This window comes from Vigna angularis, chromosome 7, assembly GCF_016808095.1.
Source record: "Vigna angularis cultivar LongXiaoDou No.4 chromosome 7, ASM1680809v1, whole genome shotgun sequence".
Taxonomy (NCBI): Eukaryota; Viridiplantae; Streptophyta; class Magnoliopsida; order Fabales; family Fabaceae; genus Vigna; species Vigna angularis.
Window position 1 is genome coordinate 23,476,681 of NC_068976.1, and position 24,102 is coordinate 23,500,782.

General features: G+C 33.0%; 3 protein-coding genes across 6 annotated transcripts; 2 read left to right on the forward strand and 1 right to left on the reverse strand.

Moving 5' to 3' along the window:
- Positions 1-1,776: 1,776 nt before the first annotated feature.
- On the forward strand, positions 1,777-9,811 carry LOC108336230 (triacylglycerol lipase 2). 2 transcript variants are annotated; one of them, XM_052880985.1, is made up of 13 exons: positions 1,777-2,038; positions 2,106-2,178; positions 2,257-2,321; positions 2,413-2,525; positions 4,429-4,538; positions 7,371-7,468; positions 7,550-7,690; positions 7,777-7,887; positions 7,982-8,125; positions 8,225-8,265; positions 8,921-9,000; positions 9,088-9,183; positions 9,360-9,811. In XM_052880985.1, exons 1-13 carry the CDS (start codon positions 1,940-1,942, stop codon positions 9,677-9,679), a joined length of 1,491 nt encoding a protein of 496 aa, XP_052736945.1. In that variant the 5' UTR covers positions 1,777-1,939; the 3' UTR covers positions 9,680-9,811. The 2 variants fall into 2 exon arrangements, with proteins under 2 accessions (XP_052736945.1, XP_017428082.1); XM_017572593.2 differs by lacking the exons at positions 1,777-2,038; positions 2,106-2,178; positions 2,257-2,321; positions 2,413-2,525; positions 4,429-4,538 and adding an exon at positions 7,044-7,279 and having other exon boundaries at positions 7,373-7,468.
- A 1,023-nt stretch (positions 9,812-10,834) lies between these two features.
- Positions 10,835-14,489, forward strand: LOC108336183 (protein disulfide isomerase-like 2-3). The gene is made up of 9 exons (XM_017572523.2): positions 10,835-11,046; positions 11,250-11,408; positions 12,050-12,163; positions 12,598-12,755; positions 12,852-12,951; positions 13,157-13,333; positions 13,539-13,684; positions 13,861-14,007; positions 14,098-14,489. The coding sequence occupies exons 1-9, from the start codon at positions 10,909-10,911 to the stop codon at positions 14,270-14,272; spliced, it is 1,314 nt and encodes a 437-aa protein (XP_017428012.1). The 5' UTR covers positions 10,835-10,908; the 3' UTR covers positions 14,273-14,489.
- Positions 14,490-15,850: 1,361 nt separating this feature from the next.
- On the reverse strand, positions 15,851-23,760 carry LOC108338472 (centromere/kinetochore protein zw10 homolog). Of its 3 annotated transcripts, XM_017575372.2 has the most exons (14): positions 22,627-23,760; positions 21,906-22,043; positions 21,650-21,808; positions 21,329-21,490; positions 20,783-21,010; positions 20,559-20,708; positions 18,815-18,907; positions 18,408-18,503; positions 18,047-18,175; positions 17,876-17,953; positions 17,529-17,687; positions 17,288-17,432; positions 17,100-17,182; positions 15,851-16,417 (listed from the first exon to the last, which is right to left on the reverse strand). In XM_017575372.2, the coding sequence occupies exons 1-14, from the start codon at positions 23,173-23,175 to the stop codon at positions 16,334-16,336; spliced, it is 2,253 nt and encodes a 750-aa protein (XP_017430861.1). In that variant the 5' UTR covers positions 23,176-23,760; the 3' UTR covers positions 15,851-16,333. The 3 variants fall into 3 exon arrangements, with proteins under 3 accessions (XP_017430861.1, XP_052736947.1, XP_052736946.1); XM_052880987.1 differs by lacking the exon at positions 21,650-21,808; XM_052880986.1 differs by lacking the exon at positions 17,100-17,182.
- Positions 23,761-24,102: the final 342 nt, after the last annotated feature.

Consider the following 24,102-nt stretch of genomic DNA (forward strand, 5'->3'; position numbering starts at 1 on the left):
ACAAATATAATAAATATTTAAAAAAAAACATACAAAATAAGATCACCTTAGATTTATACTACAAAACCATCATCATTTAGAATTGTATCCACCACTACGTCATCATCTGCTTACACTATTAAGGTAATCATTGTAAACAAAGAGGACACAAACAAAAACAACACAGAATAAAATGTTAAACTAATGTGCAAAAAAAACATTCATAAAATAGGTATAAAGATGTTACCATACATAACTCATTCATAACAACAATCATATCACATATAAAGACTCATACTAGACTCAATGATCTGGATACATGTTTTGATATCAGACTTATAGCGAATTATGCACTTGTGGTGACTTCTACTGCTTTGTAGAGCCATTGCTAATGGTTTCACCCTACCATATACAAGGATAGTATGTTAACATCTTTAGCCAAAATAAAGCTCCTAGATTAAGACTTTATGTTCCTCTCTCCAAATACCTTACCCTTTTCTATCCCATTCGCAAAATAGGACTTTCAACATCACCCTAATGCCGTTGAACGCTATACTAGATATCAAATCTATATTTTGTACTTTTTAAGAAAACTTATACATGTTCAATTGATTAAAGGAATACTTTTTTCTAAGTGAATTAGTTCAAAACAATTTTAAATATTGAAACTTGTACTACTTGACCAATTACTCAGATTATAACTCTTTTAAACACACAAAAATCAAATCCAAACTAATAGGTTCACAAACCAAACATTCCAACAAAAATTATCAATTCATCAAAGTTCACCATACAACATAGTCATACAATTTTTGAGCCTACCCACAAATCAACGAGACTCAACACACAATTCAATCAATTAACCATACAATTATACAATTTTATATTTCAAGGTATACATATCTTAAAATAAAGCAATTAGCTTCCCTTACATGAGAGACAAACCAAACTGTTCAACAACCCTTAAAACACTTTCAGATACATAAGAAGTCCAACTGCCCCTAAGAACAACACAAACATGTAATCAACAAACATGTAATCAACAGAGACTCTCATAGAAGACTAAAATACTACATGTGATCTAAGGTGAGTCACATACATAGAGAAAATATATAGACCAAAAAAAGTGGCAAAAGAATCAATTTACTCTATTGAAGAAATTGATCAGACAAAAGTGGAGAGTTTGTCTCAAGAATCAGTCTAACAATTTTCAATCTTAAATAACATGAAGAGAAATTAAGAAAACCTAGAGGAAATGGAGATAACTCATGATGAAAGGTTTTTAAAAATATGATGTTTTTAAATAATAAAACTCAATTATAAAAATTCTATTTATACTTTAAACATTTAATTTTTAAATAATTGAATATCACTATTTTAAATATATTATCAATTCTAAAACACCCATCTCCACAAATTTCTCCTTTATTTCCTTATATATAAAAAAATCTAGTTTTGTCCAATTTAAACATTGTAATTTGAAAGTAAAAAATATTTAGAAACTAGATGACTTTTAAATTGTGTAATTTGAAAGATAAACATGATTTGCAAATTATGTAATTCGAAAGTAAAAAATAAATAAAAAATAATTTTCAAATTACACAAGTTTTGAAAGTTATTTTATTTCTGAATTATATAATTTGAAAATTATTTTTAACTTTTGGATTGTTTAATTTAGAAATCATTTTGGAAGGAAAAAATTGGCTTCCAAATTGTAAAATCCAAAAATTTAGGTTACATAATTTATATAGGTGCACTAAGAAACTACCATATATAGGTAAAGGAAAGTTTATTAACATTTTGGGTCAAAGCCCAAAGGTGTAGATGAAGCGAATGAGAAAGGTGAATACTGGCTTGAGGAAGAAGTAGAAGAAAACGTTTTTCCCTGGCAGTTTGAGAAAGCGAGCACTGGTTTTCGTGATTTGGCGTGGGAAGAACGCTTCTTCTCATAGAATCGCACATGCAGCGATTAAGGAGTTCTGTGTTTTCGGCACCCAACCTTAAGAAAAAGTATCTCAATTCACGGGCTGCGATTCAAGACACTTTTTTTTCCACAAAGGTTTTCTCTTTCTTTCTCTATCTCCATTCCCTTTTCTCATCTCAACTCACATCTCTCTGTGTTTTAGGATACGTTTGAGAGACATCGCGTGGTCTTCACTGTTGGAACTTCCATTGCTTCCGTTGCCACTGCTTGGTTCGGTCTGTCTTCTCTCTTCTCTTCTACTCTTTGCCCATTAACCACAATCACTCACTCACTTTTTTTTTTTAATTTCATAGGTTACACCTTGCGCCATTTACATGACACCAAAGTGGATCAAAGGCTTCAATCCATTGAAAATGCTGTATACATATAAATCACTTTGCTTCTATTATTGCCTTTTCCTTTATCTTGTTTGAAATTTATATCATGTGCTCTGTTGTTGTCTCTGTCAGATGCAAAACAATTCCAATCTCCATCATACCGAAATCAAAGACATTGTCGCAGGTTCGGGAGGTTGTAGCATTCCTGCTTGTATTGCTACCGCGGGAACTTCCTTGGTTATCGGGTTAGTCTCTCCTCCCTCACAAACAACAACATGCTCCTTAACATTACTGCATCAATTTTGAAAAATTTGCGTGGTTAATTTACCAAACATAATTATTATAGCATGCTATGATGGTTGTTATTCATTACGAAATGACCGAAAATTGCCGACCTCATTCTATTGGAAAAGGGCTGTGGTCGCTGTATAATGGTAATGCTTTGATTATAAAAAGCAGAGATTAACAAGAAAATAATAATTACTTAATTATGTAGCTGTAATGTTCTGCTAGAAATTCCCAACCTTTCATGACTCTTGATCTGTTATTCAGAACCTTGTGAATCTTTTTGTTTCTCGCAGTTTGCATGGATTAAATTAGGTTACTTGATGCTGAAGGTTGAACAGTTCTTAATTTTCCTAATAATCCAGTGATGTGGTTCAGTTTTCCAACTAGTTTTACATCGACTGAGAAGGGACTAGTGGTGATACAACTCTCTTGTTTTAGCTGGGCCTGGGACCGGCTATTCTATAAGACTAGGCACAGTAAATTTCCCGACTAGCACCTGAGAAAAAAATTGCAAAAGGAAAAGAGAGATAGATGAAAAAGAATTTAAAAGGATAGTTGGAACCAATAAAATTATAATGCAAAACTCAACATGTTAGCAAACTAAATTTTAGATTTTTTAAGAGGATGAATTTACCATTCTGATTTTGGCATAGCATAGCACATATTAATTTATTGGCTCTAGCCCTATTATTGTTTGGGTTCCTCATTCACGCCTACAGTTAAATCTATCGCCCCAACATTCTGCAAGTTTACTTTACATACCGTGCTACTACCCTTGTCTAGGGATGGCAAATGAACCCATCTATGAGGATGTCTAAAGTCATCCTAATTTTAATGGGGAATCCCCGTATTGACTGGGCGTGGATATGAATAATACTTAAGTTTTTAAATTGGGTATGAGGATGGGATGATAACATGCATATGACCCCTTTATATCCATTCCCATGCCCATTCCTGTCCCCGTACTCATTCTCATTTTAAATTACTAAAATCCTTTAATTTATTAAGTAATCTCACAAACTTGAATTAACTTGTCTTTGTTTTTTAGTTTCCTAACTTATTTCTTAGGCACACATTGATCAATTTTATTTTTTTTAACTCTTACCCACACCTGCCCCACCTCTTTGCCATTAATTACAAACCTCATCAATTTATCTATTTTAGATATTTCTTGAATTTCTTTTTTATGTACTGGGGAAACATGGGACAGGATATTGATTTTTGCTTAGAGATAGCGACACTGTGATCAAGGTAAATACACTGCGAGGAGGAATGTGGATGACAATACTAAAATGTTACATGAATGATTTCGTGAATTACAATTTTAAACCCCACATACCAACATCTCTTTACACATAAATTTGATGCTTCTTAGCTTCAAGATCTCAAGCTTCTAAAATTTGGGGATGACAAAAAAATAATTAGGTGTTGTTTTGCAAATGGGAAGGACTTTGGGTGTGGGAGGAAAACAGGGAGGGGGGAGGTGTCATTCCATTTCTTATGTCTGGGTTTTGTTTTCTCAAACTCAAATCATTCTTCCAGTGGATCTGCTTTTGAATTTGGAATATTGTTCCAGTATGATGTCAAGTTTATTCGTTATATGGACAAGATGCCTCAGTTAAAATCACTTAAAAATGTATTAATCTGTGAAAGGAAATACTGCCATGCATTTGACCTGTTGATTGATTCTAGGTGTTGGCGTACATGTTTGACGTGAACATGTCTCCTCTGTTGATTTGTTGTTGCTTGTTTCATAAGCCATTCATATTGACTTTTATTTTCTTTGATACTTTGCTATAAGTGGATTTAAACATTCTGATTTTCATTTTGCTATGAGTTCTCACTTTAGCTGATATACAGGTATGCCTTAGGATGGAGGGGTGGAAGCTGGTATGCAACTAAGAAGTTCAGAAAGGAGCAAATGAAAATGCTAGGACAGATTACACCTAGAAGATGGCAATTGCTTGGGAAGATAAAACCTAAAGGGTTGCAATTCCAATTCCTTAGAAGGAACCTTACAAAACTCAAATTATCTGATAGTGCCATGAAAACATCTGAGTCAAGTATAAAGGATGCAGCTACTACACATGTTACTGGAAAATCCAATTAGTATACTACTATAAAATGGTTCTTTAAGCAACAATATTTATTCAGATGGCTGTAGATACCAGATTAGGCATTCAATTAGATAAAAATATTAGCAACTTGGTATAACCAATTATCATCAAATTTTGCACTGATAATTTATTTTGGCCTGCAGCTGCTCACCCTTAGCTTCATAATTCTTCATCCTTCATGATAAGTTCTTTAGAAACTTGTGTTGTATTTGATTGTTAAATTTATAATCGAGTAAATACACATACTTTGATTTTGGTGGGTGGCAAATAGAACTCTCTTTATTAGAGGAAATACACATTAGATTTGTGTTGTGTAGGGAATGAACAAGTTCTCAATGGTCTAATTTTACTAACAAAATTTTCGACCAAGATAATATAATTCAAGAATGACAGTCTAAGAAAAATGGAACAGAAAAGAGAGAATAACGACGAATGAATCTGTGTATAGCAGCTCTCAAATACTTTAATACCTATATAGATATCAAATCAAATAAGTAAACATATTACTATTATCACAATTGAATACATTTATTTTGAATTAATTTAAGATACATGTACGAACTCTATAACCATTTGTAATTAAAAATACTTAAATGTTTATAAAGATATAGAAAAGGTGAACTTATCTTATTTTTAATTCTGATAAGTAAATACATAAAATTCTTTATTATAACACTATTAGCTGTTTCTAGTTATAAGACAAATGGAATTAAAAACTTATAGAGGAGGTAGGAGATGTTTTAAAAATAGTTTTAGAAAAATAAATTATTTTTATAAAATAAAATTCAATTATCATTTTTTTATAAATTAACCTTTTAAGAATAAAATAATAGAATACTATTTTTTAAAAACTATTACTACTAATCTTTACTCATTTTCTAGCTGCTTAAATAAATAAATCTCAAAGATTTAATTAAAAATATTTTTATAAGATGTTGAAGTATATGAATGGATGAACTAAAAATATATTTAAATTATTGATTAGTTAGCAAAACCTCATTCTCGTATCTCTATAAATTTAAGGTTAATGAACAAAAATTAACAAATATTTAATAGAAAAAATATTAATATATTTTTGTTGCTTAGCATAACCTCCTTACTTAATGCATTGAATTTTATGTCTATATTATTTGTTGTGCACAATAAGTAAAGACTTATTTAGAAAAATATTAACTAAGTTGTTAGAAATTCTAAAATATCAATTGTACAAAAAAAATGTAATACATATAAAAGACATGGGAATTAGGTAGGATATGTATTATTATAACTTCAGCTGTTCAGTCTTCATTATTACTCAAAAGGAATGAGTAATAATGATTCAGTTCTCACCATCCCTTGTTATCTTATTACTAATTGTACATATGGGTGTGAAAGTAGATTATGTAAACAGAGCAGATCTGTCTTGTTTAATATGTCAAATTGATGAGTTAAAAACAGATAAGTTTATTTCTAATGCGTTAGTGCGTTTTGTTTTAATTTTTATATTTTTTTAATTTAAAAATTAAAATTAAATTAATTAAAAGATTAAATTATTCTATTATATTTTTTGTAAAAATATAAATGTGTAATATTATTATAATTTAAATCATTTACATTTATTAATTAAGTTTTAATTATTAATGTAATTGAATAATTGAATATATAAATGTAATAATTATTATTTAATTAAAAATATTAATTAATTAATTAAAATTTTTGAAAATATTCATATTACTAAATATGTTTTAAATATTTATTTATAAATATGTATACAAATAAATTAAAAAAATTTAAAGAAAAAGTGGCTGGCTAACTTTTCAGTCTGTCAGCTGTTATGTGGTAGAGCGAGTTGCAAGATCATTTGTTGGTGATTCAATTTGATCCGATTCATTTTGTCTGTTTTGTTTTGTCATTTTTAACTAAAAGTTTGTGTAACATATTTATTTGTTTATATTTCAATTAAAATTTTAAATATTTTTCTTCTAACTTGAAAAATATTGGATTCTTATTAATTAAGTTTAATATGTTGATTCAGGCCTAAGTATGAACGCATATGTTAATTCCATGGTAGTTTGGTAACTGGTTTTTGCTTTGTGGTACAAAACATTAGTAAGAATTACATAATATTTTGTTCTAAGCACATGTTTTGGCTTTTTGTATGCGACACATTGGTCTGGTCAGGAGTGGCCTCTGCAGTGAAAAACCATCCACAAATTTCTTGCATAGTAAAAGAAGCGTGGCAACAAAGTCCAAAAATTCATATAATTTAATAGTGGGTCCTTGGTAGACCCCACATATGCTTTTGTTTAAACCACTGTTGACAAAAAAGGTGGTTTAAAACCCTTCATGTGAATACCTTACAACTATTATTTTTTCCTGTTTTCTGCGTGTATAAATAATGTCTGGATTGGGAAGATTAATGTACCAGGAAACAGAACATGGCCAACACATCACTCTCACCAATCCTTGTGATTCTCTTCTGGGGTTTAACTCTTGCAACTGGAAGAAAACTCTCACCATTCACCACCACTACTGCAACATTGTCATCATCCCCCACTGATGGTATTTGCTCATCTATGGTGAAAACACAAGCCTACACTTGCGAAGAACACTTGGTATGTACTGTGCTTGCATCTGTTTCTGCTCAGAAATCAACAAGATTTAGAACACCTACTAGCTACTAACTCGCTTATTGTGTAATATTTTAGGTGACAACACAAGATGGTTATATTCTTAACATGCCAAGAATTAAAGTGGGAGAATTAAGGGGGCCACCTGTTCTTCTACAGCATGGGCTTTTCATGGTTATTAAGAGTTTTATAAGCAACTATATGTCATAGATTTTGTTGTTGATGTTGGCAATTAATGTGGTGCTTTGGTTGCAGGATGGCATAACATGGTTATTACTACCTTCAAAGCAGTCTCTTGCATTTCTTTTGGCGGATAATGGGTTTGATGTTTGGGTTGCTAACACTCGTGGAACCAAATATAGCCGGCAACATATAACTTTACCTACTAATAGCTCGGTTAGTTTTGTCTACTAAAATGTTGATGCATTTCTGTGGTCGGCAATTTGTTTGGTTCTATTGATCATATCAGTTTTATTCTTTAGGATTACTGGAATTGGTCATGGGATGAATTAGTTGCATATGATCTTCCAGCCACAGTCAAGTATGTGCATGATCTAACTGGACAAAAACTGCACTATGTTGGTCACTCACAGGTGAATTTCACATTCTACTCTTCAAAAACTGCACCGTTCTTGTCTTTGACCTCTTCATGTGATGCTGAGTGTAGAGTGTTGAATTCCTCTGTAGGGAACTTTGATTGCATTGGCTGCTTTTTCCCAAGACCAGTTACTGAACATATTGAGATCTGCTGCCTTGCTTAGCCCAATTGCTTATGTTGGTCAGATGACTTCACCCCTTGCTAAAAATGCAGCTGAAAACTTCATTGCAGAGGTATTAGTCATAAGAATTATTTTATTGTCTGTCAAAAGAAAAAATTCCTTTTACAATTCAAATAATTGACAATGAAAATCTGTGTTTTCCTCTTTACAGTCACTGTACAACTTTGGAGTCTTTGAATTTAATATGAGAGGGTATGCAATTCTTATTGTCTATTATTCATTATCATTCATTTCTTTGCACTGTAGTTATAAGAATAAGAAGGCTGCAATGTTGGTTCCTCATAGTTCTAACTTTAATGTTGTAAGAATGTAATATGCAGACATTTCTCAAATTCTTAGTGGGTAGAATAAGATCGGATCCAGAAGTCATCCTGATGTTAAACTGTGTTTTCCATTGAATGAAAAGTTTAACTATAATTTAAGAAACCACGAATTTGATCCTCCAAAGTTATATGCATCCTCACATTAGTCTTTCTGTCACCACTTTAGCCCTTCAAAGATTTTGACTCCGAAACATTCTTTCAAATGCTTAATATATCACCAAGTTTGACCATAAAGAGTGTTCTTTCACCACTTTGTTTATTCAAAAGGACCAATATGCTGATATTTTAAGTCTCTGATAGATTGATTTGGTGACAGATTAAATCTTTAGAGAATTAAATCTTTGCAGGACTAATTCAGCAATGTTTTAAATGGAGGAACTAATTTGTTACCAAAAATTTGGTAAGACATGGTAATGAATGTAACATTGGAGAATGAAATTGGGAAGTAAGCTAGTTTATGACTAATGTTATGACTCCAATCGTATGAAGGCTTATATCACTTCATTTTTCTCATGTCTGAATAGGGTCTCTGTTATAAAGTTTCTAAAGGACTTGTGCAATAACACAGGCATTGATTGCACCAACTTGTTGACCTCTTTCACAGGTGGCATTCATGTTCTTATTCAGCTATTATTCAACCTCCAAAACTAACACTTGTTTTCCTTAATTGACAACACTGATATGCTTTCAGGCCCAAATTGCTGCCTCAACCCTTCCATTGTAAATGTTTTTTTGGATCACGAGCCTCAGTCAACAGCAACAAAGAACATGATCCATCTATCTCAGAGTAAGTGGTTCGTTCTATTTTCCTGATTTAAATACCATTATATCCTATACTTCATGATAAAAAAGTAAGCTTTAGTTTTAGCAGAGATTTTGAAAATTTGACTGGAATCAGCTGTTAGTAAGAGTACTTTTTTCTTTCATGAGTGGTGATGAATCTTAATCATATATGAATATCAGTGATCAGAGAAGGAACCACTTCAATGTTTGATTACCAGAATCAAGATGAGAACATAAAACACTATGGACAACCCACTCCCCCTGCATACGACATGACAAGAATTCCAAATGAGCTTCCTCTCTTCCTGAGTTATGGAGGCGCTGATGCTCTTTCTGATGTTAAGGATGTGCAACGTCTGCTGGAAATTCTTAAAGATCATCATCCAGATAAGCTTGTAGTGCAGTACAGAAATGATTATGCACATGCAGATTATGTTATGGGTGAAAATGCTTATCGAGATGTCTATGAACCTCTTATATCTTTCTTTAGGCTCCAGTGATATCTAGTGAATAATACATCCTATAGAATTTTATCATTACCTGTCTCTACATCATAGAATTGAATAGCACAGAAATGTCACATGTAATTTTACAGAATATGGTATTATTAAAGGAAAGTCCTATAATATTACTTTAGTATGTTATAACAAAGGATGATTATATATGTATATTTACATAGTAAGCTCAGAAAAAGAAGATGGTGTGAGCTTGGGACACCTGGTTATTAGAGGTTGAGAATGTTGCAACCTGTTAACACTTTTTATATCAATTAAAAGTATTAATTTTTATATAACTTATATACTTAAATGTTGTGTAGTTCAATATACACATATCCATAGATCTACCCATGTGTATTTCATATTTTACCCGATGTGGAACTAACTTTGTTTGTATCCAACATCATCATTGGTAAGATATTCACCACTTTGGACTAAGCTCTTATAGTTTTTGCTTTTGATACCACTTCAAAAAGCCTCTTACTAAGGGATGTATATGTGTATATAAACCCATGTGTATTTCATATTTTATCATCCAACACTGAAAAATATTGAGTTAAAAAGGTTATACATATTTATTCAATATAAGTGTTTATTATTTAAATATGTATAAAAATATATTACATTGAGACATTATTTTTGGCATAATTCTCAAAGGATGAAGCTAAATTCATGGACGAAACTAAATTTATTAATTGTTTGTTATACAAATTTAAATACAACATAATACATTAAAATTAGTGTGGTTTTTAATATTAAATAGTCTTTTTAAATTTTTTATTGAATACTATTTATTTTTTTTGCTATTTTAAAAACTTATAGTCTTGAAGAAGTGCTTTTTAAGGATTTTTTCAATGACCAAAAATCTTGATGGAATAGCATCACATTGTTTTTTTTTTAATTTGTTAAAATATGTTAAAATTCAAATTGAATTCACTTCCTTTGAAGATTGTTTTATTTTATATTATAATTATATACCAATCTTCTGTCTAAAAGTAATTTACTTTTATCATAAAAAAGAGAATATTTCTGAACATTAATCAAATTCGTTATTTGGACTTTGAAACGAAGAAATAAAATTGATTTGCCAACACGAGTGTCTGACGTGTAAGTATATAATTGGCGGACACACGTAGCAATAGAAAGTACTCGAACAGACAAAACAAACTAAGAAGGGTTCTTTCTTCCTTGCGTAGATTCAGAGTGCAAAGAGTGAGAGAAAGACAGTACCAATGTCTCAATTTCGAACACCATTTTTCGTTTCATTTCCTCTTTTGCTAATCATCTTCAACCTTGCCCCTTCTTCCTACGCACTCTATGGAGCATCCTCGCCCGTGCTTCAACTCACACCCTCCAACTTCAAGTCCAAGGTGAATCATGTTTAAATCTCGAACTCTTTCCCAGTGCCCCATTTCGTGATCTCACCGTATTTGCCATTTTCCCAAATTGGTATTTTGTAGAAACGTTAAATTTTGTATCTTTGTTCTTGAAATCTATCTGGGCATGTACATGGATAATTGTGGCGTTGCGATGTGGTTGTAGTTTTGATGGCTGAAATCAAGGTTCATGGCAGGTTCTGAATTCAAATGGAGTTGTTCTCGTTGAATTCTTTGCTCCATGGTGTGGACACTGTCAGGCTCTGACTCCGATATGGGAGAAGGCAGCTACTGTGTTGAAGGGTGTGGTTACTGTGGCAGCACTTGATGCTGATGCTCACTCGTCTCTGGCTCAGGTTGTGTATTGTTCATTTGTTTATTAATGATGCTATTTTTAGATGTAATGAAATATTGAAATCTGTTAAATGAAGACTATGATGCATTTGTTCTTTGGTTCTTGCAATCAGCCTTTCTGAAATATGAAGGTGCTGTATTATATGCTTGACTTTTATGTTAATGTACACTGGAATTGCCTTTATGTGGATCAGGCAGGATGCGAAACAATGGGTTGTTATGCATACTTATTTGAGCTCTTGGAACTGTCTGTTTTGAACAATTGAATGTTATTAATTGAATTGGACCTAATCATTTGGACCATTTTAGATTACTTGTTTGTTTTGTGGAATATCAACATTCAAGAACTATTGTATATGTAAAGTTTTTCCTTGCTGTTGGATCTAGCACCAAACTCTTTTTTTTTGTGCAAAGCAACCAAAGAATATAGTACCTGTACAAGATAGAATATCTCCTTTTTTGATTCTTTCTTTGCCTCTTGCTTCATAACATCAGCTATCTACGCATGAGATTTTTACTCGTAGATTTTGAATTATGGTTTACACGTTTGCCTGTTTCTTAGTTTGTTGTTATAACTTTATGTTGGAACTTTATTTACATTTGCGCACGTGTGTGTGCATGGTTTTTTCTTGATTCCCCACAGGAATATGGAATCAGAGGATTTCCAACTATAAAAGTGTTTGCTCCAGGAAAGCCACCGGTTGATTACCAAGGAGCCAGAGATGTCAAACCAATTGCTGAATTTGCACTTCAACAGGTTCGTTGGAATTTGCATCGGTTATTTTCACCCCCCCCCAAAGGAACCAGTTAAAAGTTGAGCAAAGTTAACTAAAATTACGTGTACACACCACTTTTCTAGTGTAAAAAACCTAAGCAGAGAAAGGTTTGAATGTATTATTAGGTGAGCGTTATGTGACTACTTGTAAGTACAGGTCTATAAAAAAACAACTCATTCATTTTTGTTTTAATTCATGATTTGCATGATTTATTGACTGATGTTTGATAAATAAACAAAGTCATACTTCGCAGACTATCACAAGCAAACTCACTAATTAATTTTTGTACTAGTTACTTAATGCTAAATAATTTTGTCGTGTCCAAATATGCAGTATTTATTTTAGAAAAAGAAATCAGTAAATAGTATACCTTTACTCTGAAGTATTGCCTCCTTATTTTATATCTCATGTACAGGTAAAGGCTCTTTTGAAGGAGCGGTTAAGTGGAAAAGCAACAGGGGGTTCAAATGAAAAGACAGAAACCAGTTCTTCAGTAGAATTGAACTCTGGAAACTTTGATGAATTGGTCCTCAAGAGCAAAGAACTCTGGATTGTGGAATTTTTTGCACCTTGGTAACTGCTGTTTGTGTTCTGAAATCTAAAGTATTCCCATGTTGACATTTCAGACGTGTAGCTCTAATAACATTTATCCTCTTTTATTTCCCAAAGGTGTGGACATTGTAAAAAGTTGGCTCCTGAGTGGAAGAAAGCATCCAATAATTTGAAAGGAAAGGTTAAACTGGGCCATGTTGACTGTGATGCCGAAAAGGTACTGTTATACTTTTAAATAGATTGTAAGAACTTGTCAAAACTACTGTGCCTGTGATCAAGATGGTCATTGCATAGTTTTTTTATTTATTTTTTATTTTTTTATGTATTCTTGTTAAGGGTAAGACTCCAATCGCTGTCTTATTTTATAATGTTTTATTACGCACTTTAGTTTATATAGTTCTGACAGGAAATTTTTTTACCAGTCACTAATGAGCAGGTTCAAAGTCCAAGGATTCCCAACAATCTTGGTATTTGGTGCTGATAAAGATAGTCCTATTCCTTATGAAGGTGCAAGAACCGCCGCAGCTATTGAATCATTTGCATTAGAGCAGCTGGAAACAAATGTTGCTCCTCCAGAAGTGACAGAGATACACAGTCCAGTAAGCATTTTCTCTCCTGCCTAATTAGTGTGCATTGGTTTGAAAAAGAGGATAATAAGATAATCGATCTTGCTAAGGAAGAGTGCCCTAAGGGCACTGATTGTGGAACATTTAATTTAATGTGTGTGTGTGTATTCTGTTAAATGATTTCAATTATTCACAAAAGCATGTGTTAAATGATAATTAACATGAACCTTCTCTGTAGGATGTTTTGGAAGAGAAATGTGGTACTGCCGCAATCTGTTTTGTTGCCTTCCTTCCTGACATTTTGGATTCCAAGGCTGAGGGAAGGAACAGATATCTTCAGCAATTATTATCAGTTGCAGAAAAGTTTAAAAGAAGTCCATACAGGCAAGTTAAAAAAACATTTTGCTTTGCTTCCATCCTAAAATATCACTTTACGCGTTAATCTCTTCATTGTAAAATTGTTTGATTCTGTCTGTTGCAAATGCTTTATTTATGTGTATTTTTAATAAATCTTTGTTGGCGAATTCTTTTTAATTGAATTTTTGTGTCTTTGAGCACAGCTATGTCTGGGTAGCTGCAGGGAAGCAGCTGGATCTTGAGAAGCAAGTGGGTGTTGGTGGATATGGTTATCCAGCTTTAGTAGCCCTTAACCTTAAGAAAGCTGTTTATGCTCCTCTCAAGAGTGCTTTTGAACTTGACCAAATTATGTAAGTTTATTCCTTCTAACTTTATGCTAAATACTAAACAAACTATTGAGATGAACAAGCTCTTGAACATTAGTTATCTATTTTCTGCAGACAATTTGTGAAAGATGCTGGACGTGGAGGCAAAGGGAATTTGCCCCTGCAAAGCACTCCGACCATTGTAAAGACAGAACCATGGGATGGAAAAGATGGAGAAATAATTGAGGAGGATGAATTTTCACTTGAAGAATTAATGGGGGAAGATGCTTCAAACAAGGACGAGCTATGATCAATTGAGAAGGAAATTATGGCAAATTAAAATTTTCAACCACTGAATTTTACGTTACAGGCAATATGTTTCTCATGATGATTGTGATCACTGTTCTGTTTTACCATGTTACAAGTTAAAGACCAGTCTAGTGATGTGTGATCTTATGAGGATTTTGAAATGTTCAGTGGTACTGATATTTATCCAGGGAAAATGTCATCGATGTTTTTATTTTACCTATCAATAAGCATTGAGCTAACAGGTACAACGTTTATAACAAATGATCTTTGATGATTTATATACTACTCTGTTGGTTATGTTTAGAAAATGTATTCTAGAAGAAGAGATTTATTATAAGGAGAAGTTTAAACAATTTTTTTAAGACTCTCTCTCTTTATATATATAAAGAAAAAATGTAATAAAAAATAACATACAAAGGGTCTCTCTCTTTATATATATAAAGAAAAAATGTAATAAAAAATAACATACAAAGGCTCTCAATGTTAACTTCCGAAATACCTAATATATTTCTCTCAATTTAGGTAGTATTTTAAAAATTGAAACAAAAAAACTCTTAAAACTAACTAATTTAAATTAAAGTATAAATATTTAGACATAAACTCTAATCAAAATCATTAGCTATTGAAAGAGTGATGTCATTGAGATATATAAATCTTAGGTGTAGTGGATCATTGAGATATAATTACAAATCTTTAAAAACAGGTATCCAAATATATATCAATTAAATATAATAACAAATAAAACAAAAATGTAGAACAGTTACACGGGATTGAATCTCGTTGACAATTTGAGATATGTATAAAAATTACAATTAAATATTATGTTGAAAACATGTGTTACATACTGTTGAGAGTTTGTGTCTACTTAAGTTTTATTGATCAAGGTGCATGTGTTGTGACTGAGCAATATATAGTGTTGCTGTAAATTTCTTGACGTGTTGAATTTGTTTGAATAATATAAAAATTTAGAGTTTAAATGGATCTTTGACTATATTTGTATGTGGAAATTAGCGGTTAATGTACAGTTAGTACTAGTTAGAGCTGTTACTTTCACTCTTACCTCTATATCTCTATTTGACAGCAGTATTGTATAGTTAGGTTAGATTTCACTCTTACATCTTCAGATTTCAGTACTAAAATTTTCCTTAGTTTCATTTCTCTCTGATTTCCCTGAAACAGTCCCGGATACGATTTCCCCACTTGCATCCCCAGTGAAATCTATTAATATTTCACATAATTCAATGACTAGGTTTTAACTTATAATGAAAAGTTGTCTTCTCATTGACCAAATATTAAGCTCGACCAAAAGACTCTCTGAAAACCTCAATCATGTCTTATTTCCTAAATGGGAGAATGAGAAATAACGTATCAAGTATCAAAAGTATATTTTTTCTTCCTAAATCTCAACATGAGCATTGATATAAAAAAAAAACTAGCCCAATTCAACTTGCCAGTAATGCTTTGGATTGAATTTAAATATAAAATCAAATAATTTCTATTACATTTGAGGTCGATACAATCCAATAGTTGCATGACCGCCATGTAGGTAACTATTTATGACGTAATAATGCGAATCACAACACCTGAAAAATAATTCTATTTCCAACATCTGAGCGATAATCGTTTACTCTATGTGCATCTAAAAATGGTCTCACTGAATCTATCTTGAAGTAGTAGCATTACATGCAGGTATCTACCATTGGATTCATTCCAGTGATTCCTATTGATACCAATTAGGATTCTCTACAAGAGAAACGAGGCACAAGTCTGCACAACCCCCTCCCTACATTGCTTTAAACGAAAAAGGAATAAAAATGTAAAAAGAAAGACTATCACTCATACAGCGTACACTTTTGTCAACAAAATCTTTATCGGGAAGCCTCCTCATCAGAATTTATCAGCACGAATCTGCTTCAAATGCACTTTCTGCTACCCGTAGTATTTGGAGTGGCAGCTCAAACTCCAGCATGCCTTTGCCAAGGTGTTCGATCATTCATCTCTAAATCTCAAACTCCAGTGTGTTCTTCGTGATTTATAGATTCAGCACGAAGTTAGATGAATCCTAAAAGCTCGCATTTTGTATCCTCCATAAACATGCTTTTCTTAAAGGCGAGTCTGTAAATATAGCTTTTATGAAATCTTCCACCTACCAAAAAGGTCAACAATCAACATAAGAAACCTTCCAGGCTCTCATCAAATACGGTTATTATACATAGTTCCAAAATTTCAAAACATGAACAAGACAAAGGAAAAGATATCAGATCAGGCCATTTAACATAATTTTTTATGGAACAAAACATACAAGTCAGTCATATGAAACAACCCACTCAAACATGTTCTTATTTCCTGTAGTAGCAATATGATCCACAATTTTTTCTCTTTGAAAAAAAGTGTTTTTGATATGGATAGAGGAGGAACTAAAATTCAACCACAGGAAAATAAAGAAAAAATTGGTAAAATAACGAGACTCATCAAATTCATATACACAGTGATCTCTGGGTGACAAATGGGATAAAGCTTATAAAAAATGAGAATGTATTTAAAGTAAGCAAGGTTGCATTCGTCCATTAATTTTAGTAAGTCAACATCGTGATTCACTTTTAATTAGATGAATATTAGAATTTCAGAGGCGCTTCGTCCAATAAAAAGGAGGTTTGAAGTTTAATTTTTGGAACCAAAAACTTCTTTCAGCATCTACATTTTGATTGAAGCATTGACATAAAATCACAATCCAAGATCAGTTTTAAAATAATTAAAAGAAATGGAGGAAATAAAATATATTGTCCCAAGAAGACCAAAAAATAAAGACATCAATAATCAAATAATACCTCAGTTACTGTAAAGCCACAAGAGAGTAATTCTTTATTCTCCCAAGATGATGTAATGGATTTTAAAGGCATATCTAATAATTCTGAGGTAAAATGAAAGATGAGGAGATTAGCTGTTAACAGATAGTGAGTTGATGACAATTCAATTTGTGTTTTAAGGAAATAATTGAGAAGATTCTACATCATACCTGATAGTTTCCGGATTTTACGCAAGGATGGGATTAAATCTTCAGGAGACTGTGCAGGGAACTCTTGTAAAGTCTGCCCCCCAGGGGACAAAGACTCCAATAATGAGGATAGGTTTTCCAGCATTAGATGAACAAGTCTTTGAAGCTGAAAATATGAGTGAAATAATGCTTAAGACCAACTAATGAATTAGAATAGTGCTACTACAAGCATTAATTAGTTGACTTATGGTATAAATTCTACCTGTAAAGTCTCCTCTGCAGCTATGTCGTCTAACAGAAGTATATCTCTAGCAATTCTTGAGAAAACTGACTCTAAGACAGTACACATGCTTTTCCTGTAGGTTGAAGGCAGCAAAAGTGGCTCCCATATGATATGTATTTTTTCCAGAATGAAAACAACCTAATCAAGTACATGCAGTTTCATGTCATTTGTGAAACTAAAAAGACATCAACTAATACTAGAAATCCATGGTAACAAATCCACCACATGTTCTGGATACAGGGGAGGAAAAAGGGGAATAAAAGATATAAGGTATAACAAATTGTAAAGTGTTCTAGACAGACACATTATGAATACAAGGAAATTACCTGCTCTATACTAAATTTAGCTGACTCAAATTGTTGCATCTGGTGAGTATTTTGAAACCCATCAGCACCATCTATAGCCTATAAACAGGCAAATATGGGGAAGCACCAGGTCAGTAAGGCAAGTGTCAATTATATCACTGCATGCTTCAAGCATTTTAATTACAATAGTACCTCCTTCAAATTATAAATAACAAGGTGAACTTGTCTCTGCAGTATTTCTTCTGCCAACAGCTGAAATCTTGGAGCCAAATCAACAAACACAGCATGCTCCTTAATGGAACTAGGAAAGTCTGTCCGATACTGAGAAAAGCAAACAAATGCATGAGGTGCAAAGAAAAAACAATAAACGTATAAAATTGAGAAGGTTTACATGGTATGATTGTCTTGAATTTTTCATTTGAGGAGTCACAGTTACGTTTTAAGCAAATACTACAAACTAAAGTTAAAATAAAAGCTGATTTTTTGGTTAAACAATAGTAAATTACTTAAATCTTACGAATTTACTTCATCCTTAGCTATTAAAGGTGTTTACCTCAAATGCAAACCCAAGTATCTCCTGGGAGAGATAAAGACAGTCATTATGCAACAAAACAGCTACTTGATTAATGCAATTGAGCTGCCTCTCTAGCTTCACAAAATTAAAAACAGAAGTTATTACTGTAAGATGAAAGTATACACAGACAAGTAACACCCGGTGGTAACTTTGACAAGGACAACAACTGCATAAAGAAGATAAATTCTCCACATAAGTATAGGATGCCAATTATAGGTTATCTCAGCCAAAGATCAGGAAAGGTATACACATTAGTACAAAAGGGCGTTACTCTAGAATTAATAGTGCTATTGACAATAAACTGCCAATCATTCATTAGATTCACTCATAAGTTTACTCCATGAAAGAAATACTAAAATGTGCTGCGCTGCTATAAATGGACTAACCTTTACAGGGACAACTACTTCATAAAGGAGTATGGCATCTCTAGCTGTCTGATAAAATTCCAAAGCAACTCTTGTAGATGATAGACAAACATCCTGAACAATTTTTGTTGCAAAGATCAGCTTCACTACTAATATAAAAATTCTTGTAAGTAAATAAACTGAAAAAATTTAAGAGAATGTTAACTAAATTAAGGGTATTGGTTCAGTTCAATAATCAAACAATTGTCACCACATTATTAGTAACATGAAAGAAGAAGAAAAAAAATGCACTCCGATCACCATGTTCAAAACTAAAATCAATTTTAGCCAGGACAGAGTAACTTCAATGCTATAGACAACATCAACAATAGCTTTATCTCAAAAGGTGAGTTTGGCTTATAGATTAAACTGTGCCATTTGGGTTGGTTAAAAACTAAATTCTCAAAAATGTTATTCATCCATTGCATTTAATAACTTTTCCCAAAGTCTTTTTTGGTTTCCCCCTCCCTATTTCACAGGACTAAGATCCATGCTATCTATTCTCTTAATTGGTGCCTCCACTGCCCTTCTTTCCATGTGTCTAACTACTTTAACCATTTTTCTGCCATCTTTCAGTCGGAAGTCACCAATATCACGTTATATAATCATTTTGTCTCCTTTCCTTTTCTGTGATCAAATATTCATCTTGACATTCTTATTTTTGTTACTCCCACTTTTTGTAGTTTATCTCTTTAAAGCTAAACACTCAGAATATAGTTGGTCAGCAGTATAACAAAACTTCCCTTGAGCTTGATAGGTATTTCCACCAATAAACCCACCCTTGACGTCTTTCAGTCAGAACTCACACCATTATCTCCTTATATATAACCATTCTATATCCTATGTGATCATACATCCATCTTAAAATTTTAATATTTTTACACCCTAGTTCCCTTTAAAGCCAAACACTCATACAATATAGTTGTTCAGCAGTATGACGCAAACTTCCCTTTGAGCTTGATAGGTATTTTCACCAATAAAACCACCCATGACATGTTTCTTCATTTTAACCACTCAATTTGAATCTTGTATGTGACATCTCTTAGTAATTTTCCCATCATTTCATTATACATAATTAATCTCACAAACCTGTGGTATAACATCTTCAATTAATATATCCAAGTTATTTCCTCTCTATCGTCAAAAATTAAACACCCCCCTACCACCTAGCCATTATAGTGTGACATCTTCAGCGATATCTGCACCATTTTGTAATATTGCTCCCATATACTTCAATTTAGAAACTGCTAAACTATAGCAAAGAGAGGCATTGATCTATACCCATGTGCTTCTGGAACAACATGGAAGGTTTATTTATACTGAGAAAACTGAATCAATACAATAAGCAGAGTTTTGATATCCTCTAGTAATAAAGATAAGATACGGGAATAGACAAAAAAACGTTGCTTTTGCTATATAGGACCTCTAGTGATCGAAATGATATATATATATATAACAGAAGTCCAGAGTTTATATTTCAAACAAAATATGCTGCATAGAGTCATCGTTATACTTGAAGAACTTGAATGAAGTAAAACAGTATGTACTTCTTACACTGTTAAAATTTTACTACTGTCTTTATAGAGTACAAAGGAGCATACATACAAAAGGTCAAGGCACTGCCTTAAAGCCTAACCCTAAAGTTGGGTTCCCATACATAAATAATAATAAAAATGAAACATTACACTTCAACAATTAGATACTTCTATTTTTATGGATGGTATACCTGCAGTGTCTGATGAATTAGCCCCATCAATTCTTTGGCTGCTTTGGATACTAGACACCTCTCTGATAAGAAAAGTAAATTTACAACATGGCTGGATGACTGAACAGACGTTTCATCATTCTTCCAAATAGAACCATCCCTTGTATACTCCTGCAGCAACCTTCTTCATAAATAATTACAAATCAAAATAGAAAAAGAAGAATTTTCCCAGTCTGGAAACTCACTTGAGGAATTGAAAAGTCACATTCTAGAAGCAGATTTCTAGTTTTAGCCAAGATCTCTGTCTTTTTCTTAAATGCAAAGTGAACCTCAACATTTTCAGCAAAATTGCTCAGCCTGTTATCATTGTCAGATGAAATGTACATAAGCTCTTTCAAAGCTGCCTCAAATTCAGATGTACGGATGATAATCTTCTGAAAGTCAGGAAGTTTTGATGCATCAGTTGGGACAACCTGAAATCAGAGATCTCGAGTCACACTATCTGCAAATTATTAAAGACACACTTCCTCACCTGGCTTTCAGACACTACAACTAACCACCACGTAATCATTATAGATCAGAAGATAGACAGGGATAGGAATAACCTCATTTTTGTTCTTAGGGATGACATAGATCATGTGCACTAGCATATTACAAGGCAATAGCAGCATTCATTTCAATTTCATTTGAAATCAATAAAATGGTATTTATCACATCCTTAGACTCGTTTCAAAGCACACAATGCTTAGATAAGGTCTTCGGTTCTAACAGCATAGGGATGAAGGGCAAACCTTTGAGAGAAAACTAGATATTATTAGCTCTGATATCCTTGGCCATGTCAACCGTCCAAAACATTGCATCCAAGAACTCTTCTGGAGGCAAATACTTCTGTAAATAAATTTGATAAATAGCAGAATCCCCGAATAGAGAAACTCTCCATCTAAATATTCACACTGAAAAATGAAAATAAGATTAATATCAGTTAAATGAAAATGCTTCCTGATCTAATCAATATAAGTTCAACTTAAAAATTGTGAATGCTGTCCATGAATAAACCAATAACAAATGCAACTAAGTAACAATATTCCATGACCCTAGCACATCACACTCACCTTAATATCTGGTGATGCAACTATCTTCAGGACAGCTGATTCTTGATGCAATTCCTCTAAAAATGAAAGAGGTTGTCCATGATTTATAAATGGAGTAATAACATATTTGATCATCAAATCAGCAACTTTAGCAAGCCCATACTCTAGAATACTAACAACCTAAAAATGAAATAAATAAGAGGAAGAACAAATAGTACAATCGGAACACAATAGAAGATCGCAAATAGAGAGTTAAAATTATGACGAATTAACTTACTTCCATTGCCTCCAGTACTGTTTGAAACTGAATCCTGTTCACATTCTCAACTTCTAACTGATACTTGACCTCAACTTGATTCAACTCCGCATCAAATCGTACAGCTTTTTCCATATATTTCACAAGGACCTCTTGAATCTACAAACCCAAATCGAATTCCTCTAAAAACAATCACAAACTCAATAAAAATCACAAACGACCCAAACATCATTACTATGGCACAAATCACACAATTGATTCTATTGTGGAATATATCAATGAAAATAAAACTCAGCTATCATCTTCAAAGCAAATATGAGGTAGTCATCCAGGGAAAATGCATTAACCATTACCATCATTGTGTTTAGTTGAAGACTTCCGACTGAAATGTACTTGGCATAACTTATAACTTCTTACTGCATGTTGTTTCCATATAACTGAGTACTTAGCCTTTATTTGGGAGGCAATATGAAGAGCAAATAATGTATAAATCCAGGAATCTAGTTTTTGTTTATTGCACATTCCCCCCCGAGACCACCCTGATTTCCATTGTTTCCACACTAGATTGTCAATGCAACTCAAATCATCACTTACAAAAACCTCTTTCATTTTCCACATACTGAAAGGCTTCACCTCAATTGGCACACGAAAAATACACTCAAAGCACGACGTATTAACACATAACCATCAACCTAATGCACCAAATCAAGCCATAAAAAATTGCAAGGAAGCAGAGCAGTACCTCTTCAAAGCACTGAGACCACTCCTTCCTCAACAAACCATACACCAAAGGCTCCCTATCATCCTTCTCGTCAATCCTCAACGCCACTTTCAACTCCTTCAACCCTTGTGCTGCAAATTCGAACCTTCCACTCCTCAACGCTTCCTTCACACTTTCTAACCTCTTGTTCAACCCCACAACGGTTCCAACCAGCCCTAGGAGCTCCTTCTTCACCTTTAGCTCCTCTTTCTTCACCTTCATTTCCGACACAACCTCGCGCACCTCGGCATCGATCGGTCGGTCGGAGAGGAGTCGGATAATGGCGGCGACGTCGTCGGAGACCTCGCGAGTCTGCGAAACGGCATCGTTGCAGAGAGAGAAGAGGCGCGCGAAGTCTTCACGGTGTGAGACGAGGTAGGACTGGACCTGAGAGCGGATCTGGAGGGACTGCGACTCGAGGCGCTGGATCAGGAGGTGCAGATCGGGCGCTGATAGAGGGGAGGTTGGGTCCGAGAGGTCCTGCGCCGAGAGAAGGTCGCGGACGTTGATATTGTCGAAGAGAGACTCCATCGACGGCGCTAGCGCGGTGGCGAAGATGGCGGAGACTGCTAACGTGCGCTTGAAGTGTGTGTTTGTGTGGAGGGTGTTAGCGTGATGGGTGCATTTGGACTTGATGGACTTTTGGTTTCAGCTCTGCGTGACTCGCTGTGACCCAACCACGACCGGCCCAGTTCATGGAGCAAAAATTCTATACAAGCCCAAAGTTTGCATTTGTAGAACATCAGTTTAAATTCCTCGATTTTTTTCAAAATTAGATTAAAATATTTAAGAAAATGTTGACACTTTATATGTGTTGGGGAAGAAATTTTTTTAATATTTATTTAATATAAATAAATTTATATATTTTATTTAAATACAGTAACTAATTTTTGTACGTGCTAGATTTTTTTTTTTAAAATATTTAAAACTGCCTTTTATAAAATATGTATTAGTCAAAATTTAAATATTTAATAGTTTTAAAATCTATTTTTTATATTAATATCAGATAATAGAAAGAAGAGAGTAGAGAAAAACAGAAAGAAAGAACTAACAAAATGCTACAAGAGAGAGCATAAAGTGCGACTAGAGAAAAAAGATATACAGAATTATAAAAAAAAAAAAGCAGGGAAAAGATAGAGAAGAAACGACTGAAAAAATATATGAAAATTTTAAAATTTATTGTTTTTGGGAAATTTAAAATGCTTCTATTTTAAACAATTAAATCAATTTTTATAAATTTATGGAATTATACTATTTCCCTAAATTTCTTATCAAAATATTATATTTTTAACACAAAATAATTCAGATTCTTTGTAAAATACTCTCTTATAAGTTATTGTCCAGAAGTTAATGTTATGTTAAATAATTAATTATGAGTGTAAGTTTAACTTTTAATTGAAGAAATTTAAATAATTTTTGGGACGGAGAAAAAAATTGTAACAATTTTTACTATTGACT